At 40.4% G+C, this 20,389-nt stretch overlaps 2 protein-coding genes across 3 annotated transcripts in view; both read left to right on the top strand.

The window, feature by feature from the left end:
• Positions 1-340: 340 nt before the first annotated feature.
• On the top strand, positions 341-4,661 carry LOC118213600. The gene is made up of 3 exons (XM_035392578.1): positions 341-1,691; positions 3,276-3,422; positions 3,898-4,661. Exons 1-3 carry the CDS (start codon positions 1,647-1,649, stop codon positions 4,627-4,629), a joined length of 924 nt encoding a protein of 307 aa, XP_035248469.1. The 5' UTR covers positions 341-1,646; the 3' UTR covers positions 4,630-4,661.
• A 1,271-nt stretch (positions 4,662-5,932) lies between these two features.
• Positions 5,933-20,389, top strand: part of LOC118213672 (growth factor receptor-bound protein 14-like) — a 33,415-nt gene continuing 18,958 nt past the window's right edge. The window contains exons 1-3 of one of the 2 annotated variants that reach the window (XM_035392694.1): positions 5,933-6,637; positions 13,279-13,369; positions 19,265-19,421. In XM_035392694.1, the coding sequence (XP_035248585.1) occupies positions 6,513-6,637; positions 13,279-13,369; positions 19,265-19,421 (373 nt within the window). In that variant the 5' untranslated portion in view covers positions 5,933-6,512. Of the gene's footprint in view, positions 6,638-13,278; positions 13,370-18,187; positions 18,690-19,264; positions 19,422-20,389 lie in introns of those variants that run through there. The other variant, XM_035392695.1, reaches the window with a different exon arrangement.

The raw sequence follows: 20,389 nt of genomic DNA, 5'->3' as shown, positions 1-20,389 counted from the left end.
TCAAAATTTATTGGCTTATTGCAACCATGTTTTTAACATAGAAACTTTATTTATATAACTTCTAAAGCACTTCCACAGTAGATGCTCTATATCAAGTTTAGTGCAATTTGGTCAAATTGTCGAGGAGGAGGTTTTTCCACAGAATTTAATATTGCAAAAAGTACAATGCGGTGTCTGTGTTTGCCATGAGCCAGATAATGAGGAAAACATAATATTGACTATATGCCAAACAGGTCAAATAACTAATAGCGAATAGCTAATATCCTTCAACAATAACCATTATTGTGAACAAACAGGTCGCTTGTTACATTTCCAAACAAACGCAACTTCATATTTTTTCAAGTGACTTCAGAAAAAAAAACAAGCCCGAAGTCACATATATAATAAGCAGGCTTGTAAATTTTGGTAATACCCTGCTTAAATACAGTATCCATAAAAAAGAAACATCAATCAACCTTATGACGATATAGTGCACAAGCCTGCTGCCATGCACCATCCACCACATCCGACCTAGAAGTCAATCGCAGCTTTTCCAAACAGAATATCGATGATATCCCAAATCAGTGTGTGTCTACTGTACTGACACACTTCTTAAAGTCGGGTTCAAATCGGGTCGGCTTTTAAAATTCTGCAACATGCGAGGTCTGGTCGGGCTCGGCCTGTAAAGAACGCGGGCACTTGTCAGGTCAGGCTGAAATGTTTGGGCCTCTTTCAAACTCTGGTTATCTGCGTAGATTGACGTCACCCAAGATGATGCTTTTTATAGTTGGTGTGAAAGATGGACAGGAATTCAGAGAAATCAGCTATGGAAAAAGGACACTACTTAGGGTGACTGCACCTTTGCAGGCAGACATTGAAGTATTACAGCATGATATTTGAAAGAACAGAAATCATGTACACAGTGTAGTACCCAAAAGAATAACATTTATACTTTTTTTAAAACACAAAGCATCCCCACAGAATTGTATCCCATAAAGCACAAGTGACTGTGTATGTTCTGTATCTGTGACAAACCAAATAAGAGGACAGGTATCGGTTTTGGTATTTTATTGGTTTTTAATTACATATACAGGAATTATTTCTCATTTTCTACTAAATTTGTCTAATTGGCTCAGTCCTGCTCTTATAAGAACAGGATTTTTATCCAGCATGCGGCCAGGATCAATTTTTAGTTCAAGTACATAACTTGTAAGAAAGAACAAATTATTTTCAGTAAAACTAAAAAGTAAAACCAGTTACAGTTAAAAGAGCCAGTTACAAAGTCTTGGGTATGTTTGGTTGATCTGGGTCAAAACTGAAAATGTTGGTTCATTTTTATTCTGATTGTTATTGTGATTGTTATTTTGGTACCTGTGAACTCCAGAAATTGATTTTTTTTTTCTGAAATGGAAAATGATTTCTTTTCTCCCTTTTGAAAAAATATAAAAATAGTGTTTAGTTAAATATGTTTTTGTTCCACAGTGCTCAGATATAAATTGATTAAAGCAGGTTCGTTAGATGTGTCGGTTTGTCTTCTGCCGAGGTGGAACTAACTGATTGTTTTTCCTATTTTACATCCTCTTTCTGTACAATTATAAAGATACTTCTCTATTAAACATTAGAGGCATGTTTCACACAACCAAGCCTACAGACACCAAGGTGGCAGGATGCTGAAAGGCATATTTGCTTCTCTCATCTGCATCTACATACAGGTATGCTTATACTTGTGCTTATATGTGTCACTTTCTAAAAATAACTCTCAGTTTTTTTTTCCTACTTCTACCTGCTACTAAATAATTTCTGCTGTGCGGTTGTGTATTTTAAATTCATTCTTATCTGTCTGAAGGAATCCGTCACCCAACATTCATATTTTCAGGAAGACCTCAGACCTAATGTCGTACATCTGTCCTGAATTTTGTCTAAATTTCTTTGAAGACATGCTGAGATTGATGGTACATTTGACTCATTTTCCAAGCTTGTATTTCCAAGGCTTTGTGGTGACATTGGTAAAGAACAGTTTCTATCCATATCTGTTTTCCTGTTTTACTGGTTTAATGGGCTGAACACAAAGGGGAATAACTGGAGTGTAAAATATAAAACGTATTGGTCATGTGACAGCTGATGACATAGAAAGCACCTGACACCTCCAGTGTGGTTAATTCAGTAATATTCAAATGTTAATTAAAATTTATTGTTACAGTGAAGTTGTCTGTTTGACTGTTATTTTTTATACACTATAAATCAATCAGAGTGTTATAAGGGACCTATGAGCCAAGATATTTTACACTCTCTTTCTCTGTCATATTAGCGATGAATAAGCACTACAGGATATTAGCATAAGTTTCGCATTTTAAACTACTAGGTAGTATGTCATAGTAGACGTCTGCATATGGACCGGAACCCAACAGGGCCCAAAAGTGTGCCGTGATCGGGCCAGGTAATGGGTCTATTTTTAACTCTGTGACGTCGAGTTAGACTGGGTACACTGCCAACCTGGAAGTTTACAAACAGTAGCGTAGCAGCACTTCTGCCAGCTGTTAACAATGATTGACAACAATGGCTCAATTTTTCAGTTGTTGTAGTGTACTGTTATGCTCAGCTAGAGCATAAACCCCTTAAATCGCACCGGCCTGTATTGGGGCTGGAGTTCAAATTCATTCATACTGTTTTTTTTTTTTTTTACAGTGAACCTTTATGGAATTTTACACCTCTAATAACCAATAATATGACACTGAAGTTAGATGGCTAGCTTGTTCTGATCATTACAAACATCAAAATGTAATTATTCCTTTATTTTACAAACATACTTTATGCAAATCCATACTGAAAGAAAGAAGACATTACTCCAGTGCTGTTTGTTACAGAAGTGCAAGAGACAAGCTTAACGTCACATTTAACACATGGAAAAGCTCACATTATGTCTGTTTTAATTAGCTAGTTGAGTACACTATAGAAACTAGAAGCTGTGGTTTACCCTAGTGTTGCTCACCCACCCAAACCCATCCCCCCTACCCCCTCATTCTGCACTTACACTGGCAGCTGTCCTGTGGGAAATGCTGCAGTCTTTTGCATTCTGCTGTAGGGTGTTGTTGGCTTGTTATTTCAGCAATCAGGGTCAATCGGGTTTGAGGCTTATAATTTGGCTAGAGGTTCTTGGGCTATTTTTTTTTTGTGATCATTGTCATTGAAGATCATGTCATTGAAGAACATTGTAATAATGTTGACGATTGCTTTGTAATGATCAGTGGTGGTTGCACCATCCTCCCTGAGTAAATTTGTTTTGTCTGTTACTCCAGGTTCCAGTGCAAAGCCAAACAGAAAATGCACTTTCCAGTGAGGTCTCCGCATACGAGGCGTCTATACTGGCTCTGCTTGTTCTGCTCAGTCTTTTCAGCATTGGTACTTTCACAGTGGTCTTCATTGTGTGCAGAAAAATTGACAAGGTACATGTAAAATATAACAGTTTGATGTAATATTTATTGTATATTAAATATTAAAATGTTAAAATGAATGTGTTAGTGTGGCTGTTATAGTCCATATCATATCTAATATGTATATTTATTTATTTATTTTATCTCACTGTTCTGTAATTGATTCTGACGCTCCAAACGAGGTTCCCTGGTTGTAATATTATTTAGATCAGGCCTACTCAACTCCAGGTGCTGCAGACTGCAGTGCACTACACCACCTGATTTCAGCATTGAGCTTGCTTCCTAAAACAGGCAGGTAAAATAATCAGTGAAATCTGGTGGTGTAGTGCGTGGGAGGTGCACATACCCGCAGACACTGCGACCTGTAGTAGACTAGCTCTGGTTTTGATGATGGCCCCTCTTTGTTTCGTTGCATCAGCAAAGCTACATTATGTTCAACTATCTGATAATGCTGTATGTATTGCCTTTACTTCCCACTCACGTTCAGATATGGAGGGACCTGTCGGAGAAAGAAGTACCCTGTGACTATGTGAATCATCACGCCAGGCTCGGTGCGTCTGCTCTACCTTCCCCACTATGGGAGGAGGGGGAGACTGCGCGCGCAGACAGCCAGGCGCCAACACGACCCTCTTCTCTCAGTCTCGCGTCCAATCAAAATCAGGAATCGTTCCGGTCACCTGCGACCCCCTCCACGGGTCGAAGCACCCTAAGGATGAAGCCCCCTCCTGACTACGAGGACACAATGTCGCGGCTGGCGAGGCAGAGCAGGGCGCTGAGGTCGTTGTCGCTTGACGGACCTGTGAGAGCAGCGAACGCATCACGTGACGACAGCCAGTCCCATTACGTGGAGATGAAGTCATGCATAATCAGCGCTTTCTCCACCAATCAGGGACCAGAATCCATGTATGACACTCCCAGAAATTCCCACGGCATCCTCAGACGCGCCTCTGCTGCCCAGACCCCACCCTCTCTCATGGGTTCTAAGCACTTCCGAATCCATTCTGACCCCAGCGGCTACACTGCACGTGTAGTACACCCCAAGATGGCTGCACACCAGCCAAGAGAGCACCACTGTAGCAGGGCAGGCTTTAGCTCGCAGCCGCTGAGTCCTGGAGAAAACGGCAGATCCAACTCCATCACATTAGCAGAAACAATACCCTCTGGCCACAAGCGGAAATCTACTGTGAGGAGCCACAAGCAGCCACCTGTTGACATATAACTCAGTTTCAGTGCAGTTTGTTTTCTTTCCAAATTCTTCTTCTTCTTCTTCTTCTTCTTCTTCTTCATCTTCTTCTTCTCGGATTGTTGGCCTGTTCGGAAATAACTGACATAAATTGAATGTGTTTATGATTATTTGATATCATTGGATCAAAGTTCCATATTCACTATGTTTGCTGACATTTTTATACTTGTATTAATGAAAAAAAAGATTTTATATTTTGTTTGAATATTCTGAGTGAATTGTGTAGATTTGAATTTTCTAATTGTGAAATTAATAAATTGAGACATGATTTAAACCTTTTTTGAAGCTTTCACTATAAAATTGATATTTAGAATTCATGAGTGAGTTTAGTTGTTTTGGTTTGAATTCAATAACGTTGAATTTACTGAGAGTGAATATATTTAATCATTTTAAATGTGTTAATTTGCATTGAAATTGTTGTACCAGTTAATCTTGATTTCATGTTATATTTTTTAAATAAATGTTGGTGCCCAATGTGGGGCTGAACATATCCCATTTCTGAGTGGGTTTCCTCCGGGTACCCCGGTTTCCTCCCACAGTCCAAAGACATGCAGGTAGGCTAATTGGAGACTCTAAATTGCCCATATGTATGAGTGTGTGAGTGAATGGAGAGTGAATGGTGGGTCTGCCCTGCGATGGATTGGTGGCATTTCCAGGGTGTATTCCTGCCTCTCACCCAATGCACAATGGGATAGGCTCCATACCCCCCACCTCCTTGACCCTGCCGAAAAATACGGTCACAGCAGTTCTGTTGCTTGGCGTCCTGAATATGTATAAAGTTCCCCTTTAACTGTGACTTTAATAGGTCAGTCAGGAACCTGAAATCTTCCTGATGTGTGGAGACTGCTGCATTCTATCCATTGGATGGAGGACATCTCTGCAACAGGATTGGCTTACAATTACTATTGAGGATTCCAAACTTTGTTAAAAATAAGTACAACTGCCCTGTTGAAAAATGTCTTCTTTTAATTCTGGCCTGTATGTGTTACATATACATATACACGTATGCATGTCAGCCTAGAACAGATGTGAACAGTTTAGAGTCCCTGGAAGATCCAAATGGGGTCAACAGGGTTTATGGGAAACTCCTCCCTCCCTCAAACAGATTGACTGAGTGGACTTTTGTGCAGCATCTTAGATAGTACGTTAATCATTTCTGAATAAATTGAGTTGTCTGCCCGCTACCCCTAGGTTGTTTGTAACACCCCCCCCACTTCCCTATCGTTGACAGTTGGTTGTCCCAACTGCTCCTAACCCCCGACAACCTCCGAAATCTCACAATTTCATCTCATTGGAGGCGATGCCCCCTAAAAGAACTGCACTCATGGAGGTGTCCTGTACCTCCCTCTATGCCCTGAGCACAGCGGTGCATTTGAGTGACCAGGAGCTCAGTGCAAAGTCTGCGGCACAGAAGCAGTTGGTAAACAGCCTTGTTGGTCTCCAGCCCTCATTACAGAACTAAGTGGCATAACAACAAAGACGCTTTTGTGCGAAAGAGCTTTGTATTGGGTACGCCTGGATCAAAAAACAAAAAAAAAAAGCAATAATTCCAGGAGAGGAATGTAGAACGCGAAAACCGCTCTAGGAATGCGGGTTCTGGGAGCCGAACAGGGTGCCGCGCGCGAAGTCGGGATTCTTTCCGAATCTTCGCTTCAGAAATAGCTTTACTGCGGCGGATCGTGTTTTGTGGCCGCGAGGGCCCTCGTGGGTAACAGACGAGCCCGTGGTGACAGGGAGGCTCGCGTGTTTGGTTTGGGCGGAAGGTTACGGCGGTGCCTGAGATGTAGCCGAGCTCCGCGCGCGCGCTGCGAGGGAAGGCCTGGAAGAAGACGTACGCGCCGCCGGGGAGACCGGCGGAAATGGCGGCCGTCAGTCAGCGGGGGAACGGCGATGCGACAGACTCGTCGAACTCCGCACGCCCGAGCTCAAGCTCGCTGGCGGCACGCGCTCTGAGCAAAAGGACAGCTCTGCGCAGAGAGAAAAGGTATGGCGCATGTTTCACTTCAGATGTCCCATTACATGTCGGTTAGGAACCTTTTTTTCATATTGACAGTAATATTTATATTTTTTACACCTGCTGCTGCTTCCAGTACTACTACTAATTACATTATTATCATTAGTAGTATTACAATAATTTACTGTCTGGGAATTCTAATAATAATAGTAATAATAATAATAATAATAATAATAACAATAATAATAACTGGTGGAGTGAGACCAATCAGCAGAGGTGTACAGCTGAATGCTTGGGGTTCTGACTAGCCCAGGTTCCGTATCGGTACTGATGGCCTGGTTGGAGCAGGTGTCCATGGGTCTCTGGAGCTTGGTTCTGTCCTAGGTCTGGACTCTTTGCCCTGCTGTAATAGCTATCTTCCTCACTGCTGAACCCACATGGTCTCCTATCACAATTCCGCTTAAATTATAGTAGCAATAATAATAACAACAATCGCGCTTCTTAATATACAGTAATAACTATGAACACAGGCATAATTATAATATTGTGATCACCTATCATGCTCTGTGGCATGTACAAAAATATTGACCTTGATTTTGTATCAAGATGGCAGGAGAAAAAGATCTAAGTAACTTTTAAAAAGGCTTCATCATTGAAGAACTGATGGCAGGAGCTTCATTCACAAAGGTGTTTCAATAGGAACAGTGACTAAAGTGACATCTGCATTTAAATCTATAGGAAAGATATCAGCAATTGTGGGGTCAGAAATTGTGGTTGAAAGCGTACATTCGATGATCGTGATGCTCGGGCATTAGTGCAATATGTTAGGAAAAACAGAAGAGCAATTCTTCCTCAGGTGACTGAGAATGTCAATGCAGGGCATGATCAGACTGTGTCAACAAGAACAGTCTGTCAGCAACTACATAGAGAGGGATATTATAGTAGGGTTGCAGTGCATAAACCCCTCATTACAAAGACATTTGAGAGTTCACTGGTGAAAAAACCATAGGCACTGGTCTACAGAGATGTGTAGAAAAGTGATATGGTCAGATGAGTCACCCTTCACCATATTCTCGACATGTACGTGGAAGCATTTGTGACGTACACCAAGAGAATGGTACAGGCCTGAATGCTTGACCCCTACAGTGAGGTGGTCCGGTGGTTCTGTTGAGCTGTGGGGGGCATCTTCCTGGCATGGTATGGCTCCACTTAGAGAGAAGGGTCACTGCAAACCAATACAAAGTGATTCTGAGTGATCAGCTTTATCCTATGATGAAACATTTCTATCCCGGTGGGAGTGGTCTCTTCCAGGATGACAACGCCCCCATCCACAGGGCACGAGGTGTCACTGAACCGTTTGATGAGTATAAAAACAATGTGAGTCACCAGATCTCCACCCAGAAAATGAACGTGTCAGCTCTGGCCAGCTGTTGGTTTGTCCCAATCACTGAGTCAGGGGTCAAGCTCCATTTCAGCAGCACTTGAAAAAGCTATGACATCACTTCCCTGCCCCCCTATTGAGCGGATGGCAGCACGCCTCACCACAGGCTGCTATTGGGACTGGCTGTGAGTGAGCTGTTGGTTCAACTTTGTTAAAATATCTGACTTCATTTTAGGAATGTTTAATTTTCTAACTGAATTCTGCTTTAGAAATGATCTCAAACTCAAACTAACAACAACAACAACAACAACAACAACAACAACAATAATAATAATAATAATAATGCATTTGCTTATCTTTTTATTTTGCATGCGCATACACAAACACACAAAATCTCAATTAAATTTTTTTACTTTAACTTTGCTAGTTTCAAGGAAGTCATCAAGACAGTTCTACAAATGTTGTCTTAACAGACAGTACTGTTCTATAATAATGAAATTAATTATTAAAACATATTTCTCCACCATCAATCCCCATAGCAAAGGCTAGAGTGGTTGTAATATTCAAGAGAAAGTGTGCAGAAAAAGTTGTAATGACTCTGCTTTGACATCAGCTGATCAGACACTTCTAAGACATCTGCTAAGAACCATGGAGCTGCTATCTAAACAATACAGACAAATATGTGCAACAAGGGTTGTGTTTGGATGAATTAAATGCACGAAGGGGAACACTGTTTTGAAGTATTGTAAAAATTTAAGTATAAAATCCTTTTGAATGGTACGAGGAAATCTAAGCTGGTTGCCATGACCACTCATTTCGAGGGGGTGTTTGACCAGTTGTTGCCTCGTTCTCCGGTATCGTTTCAGCTGTGCTAATTTACAGAGGGCAAATAGGATGCTGACTACGAAATGTTGTGGGATCCAAGTCTGTAAACATAGCTGGCTTGGTTTTACGGGGGAGCTTTCAGGACTGCTTCAGCCTTGAGAAAGCATTTTGTTCTGCCCCCCCCCCCCTCCCCACAATGAAGCATTTGCAGTGTCATGGTGGATTAGCATCACAAAGCCTCAGAATCACGACCAGCTCCTCCTGCATGGAGACGCTCTGACTCATGAGCTTCTGACAATGTGCTGAACGTGTTAATAAAGAAAATGCTAATGCACACAGCCCCTCGTTAAAGCATGTAAAACTGAAGCAGGTGCATTTACATTTAGATACATTAGGCTCACTTTTACTCTGATTTCTTGTGTGTCCAAAATCCAACGTCGTCTTGATAAATATTTCCTTCCTGGCATGCCCTGATAAACACATTCTGCTTCAATAATATGAAAGTCACTTAAAAGTTATGGAGATTACACATATTAATATTTACAATAATGTGAAGCTGTACATACAGTTATAAGAAACCACCCAGTCTACCTCCCTGGTTTAAAAATGGATACTTTATTATCCATTTTTTTTTTTGCATGAGGTTGTCCAAGGACATTCTCCTAGACTCCTACTGATTTGGCAAAAACACACTGCGCAGCACAAAAGTTTCAAGGTAACGAATATGGATATTATTAGTCAAAATGTTATCTCACTTGTGGCTCTGTGTCCTTATTTTTTGTCTTTTTCTATTTCTGTATTGGACGAGGAATACTCACTATGGAAAACAAACCAAAAATAAAATCACAATTTTAAAAAGCCAAGTCTTTTCCAGTTTACTTACAAAAAACCACTGATTTTCAGTTCTCAGGCTAAATTGAGACAGACAATGGTTGTAATATATTTACTGATTCAGGAGTAAATTAAACTGAATGAGATTAGTGCCTTTCAGACCAGTTATCAAACTGTGGATTAAGAGAGCTGTTGAGGTTGGTCTCAAAATGACATTAAAATAGCTTATACTATATATCATTTTCTATTCCAGATTTGTATATATTATTGCATATAAATGAGTAGTAGGACACAAAAAAGAAATAGCTCATTACCTGATTGGCTGGTGGAACAGAACATTAGAACATTGGTGTACGTTTGAGATTTAACCTCAGTGGCCTTCCACTTGTACTCCCGCTGTTCCTTTTCAGCTCTAACAGTGTTCAGTCACACAATGGTTTCTGACCACTCCTTTCAATACTCTTTCTCAAGGCAAGTCTAAATTTTGCAGGCAAATTGTGTGCTGTGATACTACCTCTCTGTCTTACGTTCACTATATTTCCAAGCTGTTTTTTGCACAGGGAAGTTGTAAGTTTGGAAATTAGTCTTGTAGGCATAATTTATCTGTTTAGATAGACACTGAACTTACTATACTTTAACAAAGATTTGAACAAAGCGAGTAAAAATGTACTTGCTTTTTAACAATTTTAAAAAATGACCGTTATCTTTTTCACAATTATACTTTTCTGCTGTGCTGCCTGATCTGTTGCCTTTACCAGCTTTACCACTTTTGTGTTGTTAGATACTGTTTTGTTCTGCTTCTATATCGGTCCATCACCCCATCCCCCACCCCCTACCATTTCTTTCACAGGCTGCCCTCATAAATAAGAATAGGTTTTTAAGTGAATTGCCTAGTTAAATGATGGTTAAATAAAAATAATTCCATTTGGAATTACTCATCGTAACTGTCTTTCATCAGCACTGCTTGAGGGGCATAAATACTCTAAGTCAGGTTAAGTGAAGATTTGATGGTGTTTAATGCAAAATAGAATAGTGTCAGTACCCGAGGGAGTTACAGAATCAGAGTGGCCACCGCACAGGATTAATCTGACAAATTACTTTTGCTCCCCTAAAATGGGAGGCTCTGTGCATAAACAGGGCTGTAATTTCGACGTGGATCACCCGATATGGATGTGAATACCCCACATTAAAGCAGGCCGTCTGCACTTTAGCCTCAGATTCATTGTTTCATTTCCAAACTAACGGACTGGAGTACAGAGCCAGAACAATAAAGACTGTGTCACTATCCGAATACTTATGCATTGTACTGTATGCATTGTAATGTAATGTAATGTAATGTAATGTAACGTAGGTCCTTACCAACAGAAACAATTTCCAGCCCAGAAAGAAATGTATTTATCACTAATAAATTAGGCCAACCCCATGAAGAGGTATTGCCTTTGTGAAGAACAACAGGAAAATATTTTCAATCACTTTGGTGGTATACAGGGTTGTTAACAGTTGGGAAGTAACTGGCACTCATTGGTTGACATGCCCAAGGGCATCTTTTAATTTCTTGGCCCAGGAGAGGCAGTACATTGCCTTCACTGAACTGCAGTATATAAGGATCCTATCCATTCCATTTTTAATGTTTTACATTTTACAGTTACATAATCAAGAGTTCTTGAACAAATGCAACATACTGCCTCCTGACAATAGCTGATAATATTGTCATAATAGTGCTTAAAACCTAAATATACGTATATTTTATATTCGTTTTCTGCCATAATATGAACAACTGATTTAGGCCCAGGTGAGGTGAATTAAGTGTATCAGTTACTTTAATTGGTCCATTAAGTGTTGAGTAAAAACAAAGGTCACCATACCTGTGGCCATCGAAGACCAGGGTTGACAAAGCCAGTGTATTTGCGTACCGCTTATTTTACTTTAAGTTTCCACTCCAGGAAAGAACTTACATTGGCAAACGACGATGAAAATGTTGGCATTTAGCACAAATAATGAGTCTGGAGCCTTTATTTTTTTCTGGAAACGATGTTCCCTCTCATAGATAATGCAAAGAAATGCAGCCACGAATCGATCGCGCACAAACCCGTCTCCCCTGCAGGCCCTGCAGTTAATGTTTTGCTATCAGTTTTGAGGAAACACTTTCATGCCATTACCGCAGGGGGATAGCTGCGCCTCTGCCCGTGCGATCCTGGGACGCCGGGGGTTCCCAGAATCCCAGGCCGAGCCGGCCCGCAGGAGCCGCCCCGTTTGGATTCAGCCTGCGGTCAAGGCCGGCTCGTCTGGGGCCCGCTTTGTTATGGCCGTGGCGGAGACTCCGTTATCAACCCGGCTTCCTTAATTAAAGCGCAGTTCTGCGGCGCTACGATAACCGCGCCAGTCCGCCTGTCTGCTCTCACTAGAGAAGCGGCTCGCGGAAAAATAAAGTCTGGGGATTCGTCCCCAGAAACGCCTCTGATAACACCTGAGAAGAATTTGGTCTGGGAATACAATGTTGCCATGCACTTCAGTGTGAGACGAGGTTCAGTACTGTTGTCCAATGTACATTATATTTAGGATTTGGCCTTAAAACGAACGTGTGAACGCACTTCAGTTTTTACATCCTCTATGCTCTTGCAGTTCTGGCCTAAGAATGGCATGGGATGTGCCCCATTGTCTGGTTGTGTGGCTCAATGGTAAAAATACTGCTGCCATGATTAGACAGATGGAATACTGGAAGGGGGTGGGGGTGTACTGGCCTGTTTCATGGTCGAGCGTGTGATAGCGATCTTTGTGTGTTAACTGAAAATATGTTCTTAAGGGATTCCCTCAGGTGAAGACTTTAAGAAGATAAAATATGAATTGTTCAAAAGAAAAGAAGCCAACTTGTTTCAAAAAGTCACACATTTACAGAATGATCTGCCCCTTATTCCTTCCATATTGTTTTCCCATCGTCCTTTCAGTGTGAAAATTTGTGAGTCCTGTGTTACCTAAAGGATATATTTTTTATCCTTCACTCATGTTGACAAGCAAGGACAGAACACCTTTCTCTTAGTTTAGTTTAGTAAACAATTTCAACATTCTTGCCAGGGCAGCTAATTAGGCCCTTCTGGGTCACAAGGGGTAAAGATGCATTTTTCAAAACACAGCCTAGGTGTCAAAAATACACCAGAATGTATTACATATTGATATTATTGGCTTTTAGAAAATCTATTTTATGTTTTTATAGCATATTGAGCATGCTGTAATTCATGTTCTTGCATAATGATTTTGCATACATGCTTGTGTCTTGTGAATAAAGATCCACTGCCTCAAGGTTCCTGATTCTAACTGTACTTTTTAGAACGTGTATTTTTGTCTAGGGCTTTTATTAGAAACTGATACGACACTGTATGAAAAAAACCCCACACATTTTCATATTCCAAGGACAAAGGCGGAGTTTGTTATCAGTGGCGAAGACCTTGCCGTGTCTTGGTCTCACACTTCCTTCATGCAGCATTTCATAGGTGCATTTGACATGTCGTGTATCTCAGTGCTTTTCATAAAGCGAATTCTTTCGACTTCACTCACATCGTTACCGCAGTTAGAAGGAGAGAACCTCCCGTTATTATCGGCATTAATGACCCGCTGTGCTTCTTTGAATGCTCTTCAGGCTTGGCTCACACTCTGAAGCGAACAGCATGAACTTCCAGGCAAGAAGAGTCACCTTGCCGGCGATTACTCCCCTCGTTCTTCAGACGCGGGTAAGGAATATCCTTCTGTGTCTTCTGTGTTCACAGTTTTTCCAGAAATGTATATGCAAGAGCACCTGCAAAACAGGAAAAAAACATGGCTTGCCGTTTTTAATCTTAAAATGGCTCAGCAACAGTTTGGGTTAAAATGTCTTTACAGTTTTTGAAAAGATTCAGTCTGTTTTTGTTGATTTGTTTTGTGAAGACATTCTGAGGAGAAAACCAGCAATGGACACCCATAGTCTGATTATCCTGTTAAATGTGTGAGGAAGACACTCTGTCTGGCTGAAAGACTGCTTTTTAAATTCCAAACTGATTTTTAAGTGCCTATTGCATAATCTATCACTTTAGCTTTTCTGAGTATGTGGCATGGTACCAAAGTATGAATGCGATGTCCTTGGCTAATAGAAGCCAGATGCTTACCTGAACATGCCATCAAGCCCTGGAAATGGAAACCAACTACTGCCTAAGAAAACAGGCAATAGAGGACAGTGTGTTATCTGGTGAAATCGCAAAATATTGACTGTGCTGTATCTCATTTTAACATTCATATGACTGCAGTTTCAACAGAAGATTTGCAGAGTTCGGTACCTGAGTAAGCTATGTAAGCTACGTAGACAGGTGTTGTACTGTGCTGCCCAGGGTATCTGAAATCAAGTCTCCAATATGATTATTTGTACTTCATAGTGTGATGCACGGGCTGGAAAATATGTTTAAATCTGGAAGCTTTTGTGAATATGAAAGTATGCTTACTAGACGTAGACCTAATAAAATAGTTGATACTGTGGTTTTAGAGAAGAGGAAAACTAGCCAGTTGCTGTGCGCATTGTAGGAGGACCTATTCATGAGGATTTGCAATGTTTATTTCAGGTTCCCCAGTTCTTCTTGTGTTATTGTAAATATTTTAATTGGAGGGGAGATGAGATTTTAACCTATTTGTTAAAGATTTCACTAACCACGCATGACAGAAATAATGGCATGTCTCTTCACAGTGGCACTTAACGTGACTTAGCCTGAGTTCTCTCTATGAGATTGTGTAAGGCTTCCATAATATGTATAGTATGGAGCATAACCTAGAGGTTACATGTACTGTATGCATGCATGAAAGGCCTGCTTGAAGAAACCAGTTGGGTGATACTTCTCAGGCACAATGGATAGTCAATTTCTAACTCAGTGGACATCTTCATTCTTGCCCCATAGCTGTTTAACAGTAAAGCAGCTACACAGTCACTCCTCAAGCATCGTTATGTCAGCAGATTTGAACTCTTTTTCATTCCTTAACATCTTCTAAGGGATACAGTACAACCGGATCTCACAACAGGACACTAATACCAGATTATTGTTATCTGAACCATACACCAACTGATACTGTAGGTTCATTCACACACTGACAGTTTGAAGGCCAAAGTAGGACAACTATTGACTAAGCCATTTTCAAAGATGAAAGTATTTAAAGTTGTCATCAAACAATAAAATGCCTCAAAGTGTCTGTGATCCTCTAAATCAGTTACATTGAGGTTATAAAGCACTTTATAAAAAATAAGAATGATGATTAAGGTTTTAGGACATCTGGAACACATTCAATTCTTAAAGAATTATTAGCTATGTTTCTTTTTTTTAAAGTATCAACTTAACTGCACTAGGCAGCCCAGCTCCTCTGCTATGGCCAGAATTGAACCTGTTAGCTTCTGGCTACCTATGTATGGTACTCCTGTTAAAACCAACCGGGGCTAAATGCTCATGAATCCCTAAAGCTGTTAAAGTTTTAAATGTTAAAACAAGTTCATCTTTGCCCTCCTTGCACTTTTTCTAACAACCTTTTAGCCTAACTGCCACATGTACTCATTTTTACTCCTTTAAAGGAATTTTGTAGGTTCTGGTACAATATTTATTATTCAAATGACGCAAGTAGAAAGGAGGGAGTACATGCTTAAATCTGTTAATAAGGACAGAATCTCCCCGTTGTACTGGACCACCGCATCACTTTCTATTATTCTATTTTTCCACAACTTAAGACAGAAATATCTGCTGTGCGTCCCACCAAACGTCCCTCTCAGGTCGTCCACGAGTGAGTGAGTGAGTGACCACAATTTGCCGCGCGTAGCCCGTGGCGACAGGCAGTCCTGCGCGCCGCGGGAAAAAGAGCCTCACAAGATGGCTGCCTCTCTAAATGAATCGGTGCCTGTCCGAACACATGGCTGTTGCGCAGACAGCTGTGAATCCGTGCTGTTTACGTGTGGGAAGCCGGGGTCATCTCAGTAACACGCAAACACAGACCGAACTACAGCTGTGAAAACTCAAGGTGTGGGTTCAAGGCAAAAGGGAACCCGGGCAGCCAGTAAACTTATCGCCACAGCGCTGGCCTTGAGATAAAGGGACGTAAAGAACAGCGTATGCCTGAAACTCCATATATGGTGGGAGCTATATGTTTTTTCAACATGTCGGTTGCTGTCCATTTTATTTTCCTAGTTTGAACTTTCTGTTCAATTGGCAGCAAAGCATAACTAACATTTCTCTTCCTAGTTTGTCATGGCAGTTATCGCAATGACCTTATCTTTCCCGTTTGTCACACGGTGTGCGCTACTTTTATCAGGTCCTAATGCTTCACTGTGGTCTGATTGCATGTTTCGTGTTGTGTAAGTAAATAGTTTCTGTAGTCCTCTGCTGTGACACCTTTGGGAATGGAGTAATGAACGATAAATCAGCACATAACTTCTTTACTCTTTATGCTTTGAATTCACAAAATTAGTGATGTTTTGGTCGTCACAGCTTTTATTAAGACCCAAGGAATGCGTTTTTTAATATTCAGTTTAAAAAAAAAAGAGATTTAAAAAAACCCTTTGGTTGTAGTAGCAGTGGGTTAGACTTTTTCAGGGTTGCTATTTAATTGGTACAGTATTTAATTGGTACAGTATTTGTGTTTGACATGTGTGATTATGGTCAGTTGTCATCAGTCAGTCTGTTTGTGGTTTATTTCAGTGTATGTATGTATGTATGTATGTATGTATGTATAAGTAAGATATGCTGTTTACAGGGGTGTGTAACCATGTAAAAAACTGCAGACCATGTAAATGTTGCAACACAGAAAATGCTACAATATTTATTACAATACTAAAATAAACCATTATTCATGTGTCTGTCAAATAGACACAAATATTTCACAAAAATGCACACAATATAAAACAGGTTTATATTATAAAAATACATTATTTTATAACATTGTACTTTGCGGGGACTATTTATTTGCCCAAAGAGATTCCTTGAAAGGTAGGAAATCTACCACCAAGTCTTATGTGCAGTTCAGCAAAGGACATTAATCAAGGACAAGGCTTTTGTGCATGGTCCAATGTTGAATGTATTTTTAAGGACCTCATCAAATATTTGTCTGAGCTCATTAGGAGAGGGGTGCACACAGAAATTAATCCAGAATTATGCATGTGCTCAGTGCAGCAGATGATGCTCTGAAATGGAAATATTCAAAGGAACAGAGAGGTTATTTCAGTTGATGGGGATACTCTATTAGCTGCTGGACCAATAAACCTCCACTTAATGGCTCAAAGATGGCGATTCTTTTATCATTTTTAAAGAAACACAAGAAAACAATGAAACAGTGAAACAATGAAAATGAAAAACACATTTTCGATTTGATTGTCTCTTGCTTGTGTATACACACAAGCTAAACAAATGAACGCTTGCTATGCAGCTAGTGTTTATAATATCTTTGCAATTTATATGTTAATTTATCATTCAACAAATGCAAACGATTTTTATTTATTTATTTTTTTAATTTCACCTTTATTTCACCAGGCAAGTCATTAAGAACAAATTCTTATTTACAATGGCGGCCTGGCAAGCGACAAAAGCCACTCAAGGGAAGGGGAGGTAGGCTAGAAGATAAAAGCACAAAATACATCAATAATAACAAACTGAACATAGGCACATGAAGGACGATAGGAGGATATCAGCTCAATAATGCACACTTTGTGCAGGAAGCATAAGAATAAATAATAAGAATAAATATGAACAAGCGAAGATTTTCAAAAGGCAATATTAATGGAGAGCTGTATATGTCCCGGTCATTTTAGTCCATGTATAATTTTTTATTTTATTTTATTGAATGTAGAAGAATGTAGATCCGAGTTGGCTGGAGAGAAGTGCTATAAGCAGACCATGAGGGAAAACACTGCTGTCTTCCTTATTACTGTGAATCATTTCCCTTTTAGATTCGGTTGGGCAGGTTCTCAGGAAGCAAGCAGTTCTCACTCAGATAGAAAATATTGCACAGATGTGCTTCCTGCATCTCGCTTTAGCTAATCTATTTTCCTAAAAGAGAACACCCATTTTTGTGCGTTTGGACTTGTGACCGTTGGGGCTAAATTCAGGATAGCACTGTTGCCCTTGTCTTTGCGGCAGTTATTGAGAGTTCACACGGGGAAACGTCTTGTGAAAAGGGCATCAGTGAACCAGACCCTTTTGTTAGCTGCCACCAATGGGAGATCCTTAAGGCTTTTTTTTGTCTTGTAAATCTCCACAGCAGCTGATTAAATAGCAGATCATTTACCTCATTTAGGGATGATGTCATAACCAGGGGTTCCCATTCGCTGCGCGCTCCTGAAGGGTGTAAACCCCGGCCCTGCTGGAAAGCTGTGACCTCCTTTCACTTCAAGAAAAAAAGAGAAGAAGAAGGAAAAAAAAGTGGGCTGGCTCATCCTGCCCAGTTGATCCGCCTTAGCCCCAGATCAGAGCACAAAGCGTGTGGGAGCCACTTGATCTTTACTGTTTCTCCTTCCCTCCCCCTTTACCCCCCCCCCTTACCCCCCATCCCCCCCATCCCCCAGCCCATCATCCTCGGCCCTAGAGAGCTGCCCAAGCTAGCACTCTGTTTGACTTGAACCTCAGTAATTGCCTGGGGAGTCATGCAGGGCTTTATGTTGAGAGCTATAGCCGTCGATAGCTTTGGGAGAAGGGAGGTGCGGCTGGCCTTGTGACTTCCCCCCCCTTTTCTCATGGTCTGGGGAGCAGCCTTCTCACCCCTAGCTCTTCTGCTTGCGAGAAGGCGGCGTGTGATTGGACGGAGCCCCGGTGACACGCGTCTGTGAAGTCAGAGGCTCCGCTAAGAGGGTGCTCTGTTTAATTAGCCCATTCGAGCAGGGCTGCAGTCAGGGGGAGGGCAGGCTGTCGGTGCTGTAGCCCAGCTGTGCTGCTTATCTGAGGCATGTGTCTATGCTACGCGCGGAAAGCCGCCTTAGCAATGCTGTGTGCCCAGCCCTATATCAGCTACGGCGCGAGCGCTAACGCTAACGCACAGGTCTGCTCTGCTCCAAACACATGGGTAAGTAGCACAGAAACAGTGTGCATGTATCCTGTTTTTTTCTTGAGTGTGTTTTATATTCTCTGTGCTGATAAATCCTTGTCTTTTCTTGAGAAATATTGTTATATACAGTTTTTACACTTTGTTTTATCTTTATCTCTGTCACCTATTGAACGTTAGAAACTTAGTTGTTAAATGCACGCTCAGATAAAAGACTTTACAGTATATTGGAATATGGAATACGTTCCGTAGATTCTGCAGTCTTGAAAGTTGCTTTTCTGACTGGCTGGTTGGCAGTGTGATGCTAGGTTATTACAGGCACTTGAAACTTTGTGGCTTGAAGGTCTATAGAAAGAGGTTGTTCTCTACAAATAATTAAAAAGGCAAGAAAACATAAATGCATTCGCTTCAGGGGATTGCCTTTATGGGCCACCTGTTTGATGCATTATACATGCATGCATGTACAAATCTAGTATCTATGATACTGCTCATAATGAAAGGGCATACATTGGTACAGAGATGGGAACTGCACATTGAAAATACAATTTATGCTACGCTATGTACTATAATTGCTACTGTGCTTGTTTAACTTGTAGGTTATAAAAGTATACAATGAGGACAACAGCAGTCGAGCGATAGAAGTGCCCAGTGACATCACAGCCCAGGACATCTGCCAGTTGTTCATTTTAAAGAACCACTGCATTGATGACCACAGCTGGACACTGTTTGAACAGCACTCACACCTGGGCATAGGTAAGATCTGATACTTTACCTTTAAATTAATGTCATTCTCATACAGGAGTGATTGACAAGCGTGTGAGCAAATTAAATACGAGGTGTAGCAATGCAATATGGGACACGGAAAGACAGTGTCAAGATTTTTGTATTCGGAAACAAAAAAAAAAGTGTGATTATTAAAAGACAAACAAATGAAGGTTCAGGAGTGACAAACAGAGTAAGTATAAAAATAATAATAAAGGGTCACAGGACTGCAATATTAATGTAAAACACTGCAACCCGAATGTGATTTCGATGTGTATTTGGTAAGATTGCCCCTGTAAAACCAGCCTGTCAGTGCAAACAATAAAATATAAATAAAATAAATAAATAAATAAGTTAATAAATAAACAAATGTAAACCATGCAACCCGAATGTGATTTTGAAGTGTATTTGATAACATTGCCCCTGTAAAACCAGCCTGTCAGTGCAAACAATAAAATATAAATAAAATAAATAAATGAATAAACAAATGAATGAATGAATGAATTAAAAGTAATAAAAAATATTATTATTATTATAATTATTATTATTATTATTAATAATAATAATAAGAATAATAATAATAATAATAATAATAATATTATGTTGTAACATTGTGCTATTTTGATGTTCTTGCCAATGCGCACATATGAATTCAGAATGCATGGATTAGATAAGCGATCGCACAAGAGAGTGTGATGAATGTTGAGAGACAGACTGTCTCTCTGCACATCAAATTGCCTAATGCATTGTTAAATAAATATATGAAAGTGCAACTCAACATATTTGTCTCCAAATTATAGTTGAAGACCTGCAAGCTCATTTTCAGCTCAGCTCTGTTTTTAACTGTTTATAAGCATATGGTTAATAAGACATTTTAAGCAGATGTAACAGTGCTAGATGGGTGCTGCTAACAAACTCGGCATTGTTTCTGCAAAAATAAAGTGATTACACCTTTTAAA

Source organism: Anguilla anguilla, chromosome 15 (genome assembly GCF_013347855.1).
Source record: "Anguilla anguilla isolate fAngAng1 chromosome 15, fAngAng1.pri, whole genome shotgun sequence".
NCBI lineage: Eukaryota > Metazoa > Chordata > Actinopteri > Anguilliformes > Anguillidae > Anguilla > Anguilla anguilla.
This window is presented reverse-complemented; position numbering and strand designations above follow the sequence as displayed.